General features: G+C 38.6%; 1 protein-coding gene across 1 annotated transcript; it reads left to right on the forward strand.

The window, feature by feature from the left end:
* Positions 1-1,454: 1,454 nt before the first annotated feature.
* Positions 1,455-2,252, forward strand: LOC136835723 (tigger transposable element-derived protein 1-like). The gene is made up of 2 exons (XM_067099584.1): positions 1,455-1,832; positions 1,971-2,252. The coding sequence occupies exons 1-2, from the start codon at positions 1,455-1,457 to the stop codon at positions 2,250-2,252; spliced, it is 660 nt and encodes a 219-aa protein (XP_066955685.1).
* The last annotated feature ends 8,474 nt before the right edge of the window (positions 2,253-10,726 follow it).

The following is a 10,726-nucleotide window of genomic DNA, read 5'->3' on the forward strand; positions in this document are numbered from 1 at the left end:
GAAACCCGAGTTCTATACCCATTAATTTCTCTTTTCTTCTAATGCTGTCGTGTTTATGCATCACTTAAATTTACCGACAACTTTGCTAATTATAATGGCCACCACCAGACCAGGTATGAAAATGAGACCAAAAAGATATGAAAAAGATTCATTTTCTTGGGAGAATATGTAACGTGGATTATAACTATCTTGGACGAAACCTAATTGAAGCTAACATTATATCACAAGAGAAACTGACTTGGTAACAAAATTCAGTATCAGTTAAAGTTATTTTTAATAAAGACTCGTCAGGAAAAAGGCAACTAATGGGATACATTAAAAAAAAATACTTGACATCTCATTTTTGTGTTAATTATCACAGTTTTGATAAAAAATTTTGCTTGTTAACAAATGCCATTGAAAATGGCTTTGACAAATATAATGCTATGTATGACCTCCTTGTAATATGCAAGAACTGGAGAGAGAATATATTAATGGTTGGGTGGGGAAACATGTTTCGTTCTCAAGAGTAATGTAGAAAATTAGTACATTCAAACCTTTGACTTAAGAGTGAATCAATATACGAGTTTTCTGAGGTGTGAGCCGGCGCATGAGTGATTTTGGCTTTAAGAAGCGAGCCGAGATTTGAGCTATGAGCCAGCGAGCCTGGGAGACGTCATCTCCCAATGCATCCGCCATTGTCTTCCTTGGGCGAGTCAGTAGCGTTGTGGCCTTGCACTCGCGAGTCAGTCAGCCTTGACTCTCCGGCCGGCTAATGAAGAGTTAGAGGAATTTATTTCTGGTGATAGAAATTCATTTCTCGCTATAATGTGGTTCGGATTCCACAATAAGCTGTAGGTCCCGTTGCTAAATAACCAATTGGTTCTTAGCCACGTTAAATAAGTCTAATCCTTCGGGCCAGCCCTAGGAGAGCTGTTAATCAGCTCAGTGGTCTGGTAAAACTAAGGTATACTTAACTTTTTTTGTCAGCAACAAGATTTCTAACCGAGTGATCTCGTTCAGTTCATGTGGTTATTTTGCCATGCGAGTATCTCTGCAACATCTCGTAGCATTTCTCGCTTTGTTTTTTTCACTGTGTCCCTGTATTTTGGAGCATTTCTTAGTTTTTGCCATGGGTCCTGAGAAAGTGAGTGTTAAGACCAGTGCTGAGAAGAAGAAAAGGCCATGAAGTCATAGAAAAACACAATCAAGGTGTGCATGTTATGGACTTGGCGAGGCAGTATGACCGGACTGCTTCTACAGTCTGTATCATCTTCAAGCAGAAGGAGCTGATAAAGGCTATAAAGCCAGCCAATGGCGTTAAGATTATTTCAAAGTTCTTGACCTCTGCCCATGAAGAGATGGAGAAGTTGTTATTGGTGTGGTTGAATGAGAAGCAGCTCACAGGAGATACCATGACGGATAGCATCACCTGTGAGAAGGCAAAAGACATCTACACAGCTTTGGTGCATTAGATGGCAGGAACATTAATGGACGAGATATCGGAAGAGTCATTCAAAGCCACTTGGGGCTGGTTTGATAATTTTAAAAATAGCACTGGCGTTCACTCTGTCATCAGGCATGGTGAGGCGGCAGCAAGCTCTGATGTGAAGGCAGCTGAGGAGTTTGTTAAAAGTTTTGCCGAACTGGTAGAAGCAGGTGGGTACGTTGTCCAGCAAGTCATCAACTGTGACGAGACAGGGCTCTTCTGGAAAAACATGCCAAGGAGGACTTATATCATGGCAGAGGAGAAGAGCTTACCAGGTCACAAACCTATGAAGGATAGGCTAACCCTTGCACTGTGTGCAAATGCAAGTGGCAAATGCAAAGTCAAGCTGCTACTCATATCACTCGTAAAACCCCAGAGCCTTTAAGTCCCACAAGAAAACCAAAGAAAATCTGCAGGTTATGTGGAAGGCAAACTCAAAGGTGTGAGTCACCAGGAAAAATTTGTCCTGTATGTAAACGTGGTTGTCGGTCCTACCATCAAGAATTACCTCACCACAAATAACTTATCTCTGAAAGCCCTTCGCGTCCTCAACAACCCTCCCGTGCACTCACCAACCCTCACAGATGACATCTATGAAAATTTCAAGGTTATCTGGGTCCTCTTCTTTCCACTGAGCACCATCCCTATCCTGCAGCCTATGGACCAGCAGGTGATTTCAAATTTCAAAAAGCTCTTCACCAAGCACCTGTTCAAGCACTGCTCTGAGGTTATGGAGGCCACAAACCTCACCCTTCAAGAGTTCCAGAAAATTATCAATACATGACCTGGCAAAAATGTGACCTACAGGGTGTTACAAGGAGGACCTTAAAATCTGCATAAAAGAAGCTGTGGGCTGAGGTTGTATCCGAACAGGAATTCAAAGGATTGAATCTGAAAGCTAGAGGTGGAGAATATTGTGTCCCTGGGAAAGTCCATGGACCTGGAAGTGGATGAAGAAGACGTTGACTACCTCGTCAAGGAGCACAAAGAGGAACTGACAATGGAGGAATTAAAGGAGCTACATCAGTAGCAGTGTACGTGTACGGAGGCTTTACAGGTTTTGGAGGAGGAGGAGGAGCAAGTGCTGGAGGAGGTTGCTACAAGTGAGATTTAGGAAAAGTTGGGAATGTGGGAGAAAATTGTAGTGTTTGTTGAAAAGAAACACCCTGAAAAAGTTGCAATAGGTCATGCGTCGGAACTGTTTAACAACACTTGCCTAGCTCATTTTTGAACAATTTTGAGACAGAAAGAAATAAACCTACTTGGACAGGTTTTCAATGTAACGCCCTGCACGTGAAAGCAAGGAAAGTGTGGCAAAAAAGGCAAAAGTCAGTGAAGAAGAAGAAAATTATAAATAAAAAAATTTTAAAAGTAGCAATTAAGTTTAGCGATAAAGTCTAGCATACCTAGTGCGTAAGTTAAATTTAGCAATGCCGCATTAAGTGTGCAGCGAGTAAGTCAAGTTAGCGATAGAGAACGACGTGAAAAAACCTCCCCCGCCAATATCCTGCCTCCCATCACCGCCACCCCCCTCCGTACCCACTGAGACACTCACTAGCCTGCTTGCCTTGCTGCTCCACCTCTGCCAGTGCCTTCGTGTGATCTTCGAAGTAAAGTACAATTAACTTTTATCATGTATTATTATTTTTTATATACTATTTGTTATTTATAAAGTACATTTATCTTATTAAAAAACCCGTAACAATAAAAATCGGTGTGTTTTTTGAGAGGCTGGCACGGATTAATAGTATTTCCCTTCAATTTAATGGGGAAATTCGATTTGATTTCCGAGCAAATTGAGTTACGAGCTCGGTCACGGAACGAATGAAACTCGTATGTCAAGGTACCACTACATCCAAATGAGGAATGAGTCTGTAAATGATTCATGTGTCTTACGGGAACTAACAAGGAAATCCCGCAATAATTCCTTTTTGCTAAAATGTTTAGTTAAATATATTTCTCGCCATGAGTATATCTCTCGTTGTAGACCATAACAAGTAACGAATAGTGGACTTACTTTAATCAATATTTTGTTGTTCGTACATTTTACCTTTTTTAGATGAATAAGAAATGGCGAGAGAGAGAGAGAGAGAGAGAGAGAGAGAGAGAGAGAGAGAGAGAGAGAGAGAGAGAGAGAGAGAAAGGCATATACCGACCAACAGACTGAGAGGCTTCTTACAATCCATTTTTTCCTTCTATTTGGACCCAATTGCGTCAAGAGGAAATAATACTCTCTCTCTCTCTCTCTCTCTCTCTCTCTCTCTCTCTCTCTCTCTCTCTCTCTCTCATCTACGGAATCACATGGGAAAACAGGGATAGACGCGAATGATATATGATTTAGCATAATACTATATAATTTAACTATAAATTAGGATCCTGCTCACAACATTAACCCTTATTATAACATGTTAATCCCGTCCACGTTGCCTGGTCTCCAGATTCAAGAGGTGTCTATAGTGAGACAAACAAACAGATAGGGGACCTGATAATAAATCATATGATGATACGTATGATTAACACCGAATGGACTTCGTGCAATATGTCGGTTCTCTCTTCGTGTATTGGATTTAAATGACGTTTCTTAGTTTAGTGTCAAGATCTTTATAATACGCTGATCTTCTTAGCTTTCTTGAGATGTTTATGCTTATTGGATTTGCTACTAGTACTTTTCATTAATGAAACGTATGAGGTTGGCACTTATTTCAAATAATTTCATTTCAAAGTTTAGATGTATTTTTCAAATGAATCAGGTGATCATCATTCTCCAGAGGATAATTATGAGCAAATTTAATAGGAAAATTGTAATCAGTCTTTTGATTTCTCCTTCTTCGGGAATCTAATAGAGAAATGACACATGCAACTATGGATGGGAAAATCATTTTTCACTGGCTGTTTTTAGCGCACCCATTATAAAGTATATATATATATATATCATTTTCTGTGTAAAAACTGATTCCCCACAATAAAAAATATATTCGCTCTAAGATTATCCTGGAGCTCAAGACATCTTATCTCAAAAAGAAGAAAAGCGAACCATTTTTTTTTTTTAATAAGAACGATCCGGTATTTTAGAGAAACTTCATTCAGAACAAGAGAAGTGAGTTTAATTGAAATCAGATTGATTTGTGACTTAGTCTTGATACAAATACAGGGAAAGCCAAGTCGTGACATTGCAGAGTAACTGTGGAGGTAAAAACTTTCACATTAATCAAATCACTTCATTATTTCAGAACTGACTGATCAAAATGAAGTTTCAAAAGACAGCATTCATTGGTTCTTGCCACCTGTAAAAACATTAATACTATCGGCAGTTATTTTTTCAATCTCACGTTTCCGGGTGGAAGCAGAACATTAAAACATGAAAGTATAAGGTTCTTTATCAGTTTATTCACACACTTATCGGGGTGTTTTTACATTCACATAATCGTACGCAAGATTTAAATCCATACTTGTAATTGTTATATCATCAAGGCGTTTCGCATAACAGATGACTTCAGAGGAAAAAATTAGAAAAGGTGAAGATAGTTTTCATGCTTGAACTGCCGAATTGATGAATTGCTTGTGTAGAAAACTTTTGCCAAATTAGCCATTTCTTACGCATACAAAGGATGTACATCCGCGGCTCGTCAAGACTTCTGTAAAAATTCCACCATTCACCTCTGTCTTGAACACACTAATTTTTTTCCTAGATGCTAAGGCTCCTCCCACCTTGGGACTTTTTGCTTTTATTCATCTAGCACTTTTCAGGTCTCCTCTTCCCTTTCCTCCCACCACTTCAGAATAATGCTGTTTTCACCAGCCTAGCATGCTAGATCTCTCCACACGACCAAACCATCTGAAAATAATCTAATCCATCTTTTCCTCTCTGACATCTACTTTACTACTTGTACGTTCCTCCACATTCCTACCCCTTTCGATCCTTCTCACCCACATACCACAATCAAATGTTTCATCTCAACAGAATAAAACTTTTTCCTCCCATTCTCTTTCAACATCCAAGCATCATTTCTGTAAATGAGAGTTGGCTCAACAATTCCTTCCTTAAATACAACTTTAGGTTTCATAGACATTTAATTTTTTACTACTCCTTTGCACAGGTACTGTTGCCTTTCTTGATTCGCCTATTCTGCTGCTCTTCTCTTCTCTTCTCTTATCCTACGATCGTCCGTTTCATTTACATCATCAGTCGCCCTTAACTTCCCTAAATCCTCTGTGTTTCCCTTTGTCCCCTCGACTTCACATTCACCTTTAACTTCCACTCCTTACAAACATTTTTCTTGGTTTCTGCCCATTTCTCTTCTCTATAAGTTATTAACCATCGATCATCTACAACATTAGCCATCCCAAACACAACCACAACCATCTTTCATCATGTGAACTCCCACCTACATTTAATGTCCTTCTTCCAACCTACTGTATGATTCCATTCCTGAAGACTTTGAGATGTCAAAGGGACCCAACACTTCCACATTCATTTCCTTTTTTTCAAGTCAAGTCAGCCGCCCTCCCGCTTGCATATTTTGACGCACTTCGATTTTATCATAAAAGCCTTATATCACTCTCAGCACATAAATTTGAACACCATATATTTTTTTCATAAACCTTCTCTGGGTCCATATTCATCGGATTCTCAAAATATTCATAACTGTTCCAGAGCAAATACTTGATGAACCGTTCTGTCATCTGTTTCACTCTCTGCATCAAAACCTTACCAGTATCATTTAGCAATAGTATAATTTTTCAGATATCTATTTACCTATACGTTTATACAATGGAAATATCATTCCTCTGGCCCATTCCTTAGGATCCTTTGCCTCTTCTAGGCGTACCTGGTGCACCATGGCCATTCATTCAATCTCAATTTGAGTACCTTGTCACAGCATTCCACTTGTAATCCCATTAATTTCTGCTACTTTTATTTATTCCTCAACCTCATCTTAATTGTTTTCCTTACATCAACTTCCGCAACAATGAGCATTCTCGAATTTATACTAACCTATTCTAAACCAGCATCACTCAGACACGCCTCTCGTCTATACTCCATAGTAAAATATCTTTACAATACCCTGTCAATCATTTATTTTAAAGTTAGTTTGTTCATTACTATTTCTCTCGGGAATTTCTGTCCTGAAGAAAGCATGTTTCCTCATAAAGTGCGTGCTCAGGCTTACACTAAGCTTTTTCTCCCACACCTTATCTAACCTCTTGCATGTTCTTTCTGATCGTAAAATTCACTTGCATATCATACAGTTTCCTTCTTGAAACTATAAGTTCCATTTCCTCGTATCTGTATGCAATCTTTTTACATCCTCTTTGCATTTCGTCTTGTGGCAACAAATTTCTACAAGTGAGCGGTATTCCTTATCTGAAGCCCTATGTTGTACATAGAATCGTTTTCAATAACCTAAGCTTCGTTCCAGAACGAAAAAAAAATATATTACAATTTACATTACTGCAAATGAATATGGAACTCACATGGGATACATTCCTCCTGCATCACTGACTTTAACCCCAGTCCATTTTGTGTCCTTCCCCTGGTTTTATGTAATTCTCGCGTTTCTCCTACCGACCTCACTTATCTTAAGCCCACTTGTAGCCACATTTCCAGCTCTCATTTCCATTTCAACAAAGAATATGTGACCTCCACTCATTACTCCATTACTTTTTCACAAAAACAGTCTTCAACGTGTTTTTCGATCTCTCTGCACTATCACACCATCTGACACACTTTTTCTTCATCATAACCTATCTGTCTGCGTATTTCAGACCATCAAGCCACACTCGAAATAAATTTCTTTCTGTTTTTAATTACTCCACAAGATTCTTAACTTGACAGCTATGTTAGCTTTGCTGTTACCCATCTCCGCATTTAAATCACTTATAACAACCACTGCTCCGTAATGCTTCTCTATTTACACCATCTATGAAAAACCTGCAGTTACGTCTTCATCCGTCATGTAACGTCTTCCAACTTTCGTGCTTTCGCAGTAAGTTTGCAAAGGTTCATTCACAAGATGAAGAGCTTCCGCGAAAGGAAGGATGTATGATTTCGAAGTATTAAAAGAAAATGAATTCTGCGGAGGATAATGAAGAATATGAGCAAGGGCAGGAGGAGGATGGCTGGCGGATGAGGGGCAAGGGCGGGAGGAGGATGGCTGGAGGATGGGGAGCAAGGGCAGGAGGAGGATGGCTGGAAGATGAGGAGCAAGGGCAGGAGGAGGATGGCTGGAGGATGAGGAGCAAGGGCGGGAGGAGGATGGCTGGAGGATGAGGAGCAAGGGCAGGAGGAGGATGGCTGGAGGATGAGGAGCAAGGGCAGGAGGAGGGTGGCTGGAGGGTGAGGAGCAAGGGCGGGAGGAGGATGGCTGAGGATGAGGAGCAAGGGCAGGAGGAGGAGGGCTGGAGGATGAGCAAGGGCGGGAGGAGGATGGCTGAAGGATGAGGAGCAAGGGCAGGAGGAGGAGGGCTGCAGGATGAGCAAGGGCGGGAGGAGGATGGCTGGAGGATGAGGAGCAAGGGCAGGAGGAGGAGGGCTGGAGGGTTAGGAGCAAGGGCAGGAAGAGGATGGATGAAGGATGAGGAGCAAGAGCAAGAGGAGGAAAGGAGAAGATGGGGAATATAATACGCAGGATCTTGGCTGAAAAAAAACGTCGAAAGTTCCAGGCTAAGGATTAAGTGGGATTAACGAAGAAATCACCTCGTGGAATTAAGATTTTAAGAAGTTGGTTACACAAGAGTAACTTCTGCCATAAGTGAGACGAATGAGTTGGAGTGAGGATTAAAGTCGACTTGATTCTCTTCATCTTTCTCCCTAGACGAAGGAAAAGAAAAAAAATGTTGGGTACGGTAGGAATTTGTGGCGTCCAAAGTTAACTCCTCTCAAAAAAAAAAAAATAAATAAATAACAAAATATTCTTTCACTGAACTGGAAAGCACTTATGAACGTCCCGAATTCTTCTTGCAAAAACGACTAGGAAAAGATTCAGTAAAATTGTTTAAAATTAAAAAACATAGATGGGGTATACGCTTTTCTGATTGTGCTAATTTTCTTAACTGATTAGATGGAAGACTATTTTTAAATCTCACTCGAGAAAATGAAAAGTCGTAACCTTCCTTTGGGTCATTGAATCTTCTTTCTTCTCTGATTTTACATCAGAAATATACTTTCGGTCCTAAACGATTTGTCAGTATCTTGAATGTAATTCTATCGTCGAGAAGTATTTTTTAAAAAGATTAAATAAGTAACAATGAAGTAAGTAACAAATAAGCAACAATTAAACTAGTGAATGAAATAAACGGATTGCAATTCCTTATAGCTAGAACAATGCGCCAAGCTATTCTCCTTATGTGTACCAAGACTTTCTGTTATTCCTGCTCATTTTGGAAATTGCTCTCAAAATGCAAATTCTTCTGTTCCATAAGCCACTAAGTGCCATTACTCTCCAGTTACTGCAGGAAATAAGGAAAAGAATGCATCCTACGTGTAAAAAAATTATTTTAATTTTCAAATTCTATTGTTTTAATGCATAATGAACTCGGTATTACTTCCATACCCATTACTTTTGTTTCATGTAGAAAACAATAAATCCGTGAAATTAAAAACTCTCAGCATTTCTCTCTTTTACAGTTATTCTTTAAGAGCGTTTTGAATCTCATTATTTCCACAGTTGGTTATATGTCTTATTGACTTCCCTCTAATTACTATTTTCGGTTTTCATTGGCTCCGTAGCAGATAATAATTCAAGAGGAAACATGCTTAATTAAAATGCAAAAATTACACTGCTGTAGTTTTTTGTAAGCATTCTTTCCCTTTGTATATTGGGAAATAATTGGTTAATTTTGTCATATTACCTTGCGAACTTTCATTCACCATATAATGAATCATGTGACTTCATTTCGCTAGGTTTTTTCTACTTTGCATCTAACAAACAAATAAACCGCATAAATATTTACTTGACTGATAGTGATGAACGTATATGAGCATTACATTAGAGCAAAAGCTACTTTCTGTGCATTTGAAAATTTTATTAAAAATTTCACAATTTTTTTATACATTATAAATTGTATATATATATATATATAAATATATATATATATATATATATATATATATATATATAGAGAGAGAGAGAGAGAGAGAGAGAGAGAGAGAGAGAGAGAGAGAGAGAGAGAGAGAGAGAGAGAGAGAGAAGAAAGGGTTTTATCAACCGGTAGACGTCAGTAGGTGCAAGGTAAAGGATCAGACCTTTATTCCTTTTCTAAATACTATATTGTTGTTGCAACGTTTCCAGACGTAAAAGTCCCATTTTCAAGCTATAAAAAGAGAAGACAAACGTTAAAATAACAAACTCGGAATAAGAATTAACAGTTAAGAAGCTATACAAATAATATAAAAGACAAGTTCAAAAGATATGGAGGAGTGATTACCATAAGGTGCTGAGGGCACAAACCGAGTGACACAATTCGGGCTGAGTTCAGCATCGACTTAGGCTCACAAGAGCTACAGAGGTGTTGAGGAAGACTGGGTGGTTTAACAGGGGAACGAGTTGTTTAATGAAGAGTGATTCTAAGATTGCTAAATATTGTTCGTTAGGAGTTTGGCCTGTCATTTTAAAATCTTTGTAATTTATGTCAGATTTACATTTTTCTATGTTCATGTACACATGAAAATTCAGAATTAGTTCATTTGACTCCTGTTCTATAACTAACGCCTCGATGAGAGTCCAATCTCACTTTGAGTAACCTCCGTGTGGAGCTGACGTACTTCCCAAGATTACATCTAGGCAATTAAATAGATATATGGCTCCTAAGGTCATTAGTGGATCGAGTTTCTCCTTATATTTAAAGAGAGATCCTAATGTTCATTGGGTTGCAGGGTATTAGCTTTAATTTAATGGCAGGTAAAAATTTGTCGATTAACAGCTTCAATTCATAGTAGAAATGTTTGTCATGAATAAATTGGGCGCTTGCATATAATCGCAATTTTGGTACTGTTGGTGTTTTAATTTCAGGATGGAAGATATTGTTTAAGAATAAGTATTATGTCTTTGTAAACTTTGTACTTTTTTTCTCAATACAGCTGAAGAGGACCTTAGTAAAAGTCGAAAGCTCCTGTTCTATTTACTCACTTAAATTTTGTTGTATAGAGTGGATTTCTCTTAACCAGTTACCAATTGTATCATGATCTAAACGAGCGTACTGGGGAGCGTATGCAAATCATTGTTTGTTTTTTTTTCTTTCCTTTATATAAAAGTCTAA

This window comes from Macrobrachium rosenbergii, chromosome 55, assembly GCF_040412425.1.
Source record: "Macrobrachium rosenbergii isolate ZJJX-2024 chromosome 55, ASM4041242v1, whole genome shotgun sequence".
NCBI lineage: Eukaryota > Metazoa > Arthropoda > Malacostraca > Decapoda > Palaemonidae > Macrobrachium > Macrobrachium rosenbergii.

Excerpts from the sequence above, each read along its gene's own strand:
- LOC136835723 (XM_067099584.1), top strand. The coding sequence starts at position 1,455 with ATGGCAGGAACATTAATGGACGAGATATCGGAAGAGTCATTCAAAGCC. Across the intron at positions 1,833-1,970 it reads AGCTGCTACTCATATCACTC|AATTACCTCACCACAAATAA; the intron begins GTAAAACCCCAG and ends CCTACCATCAAG.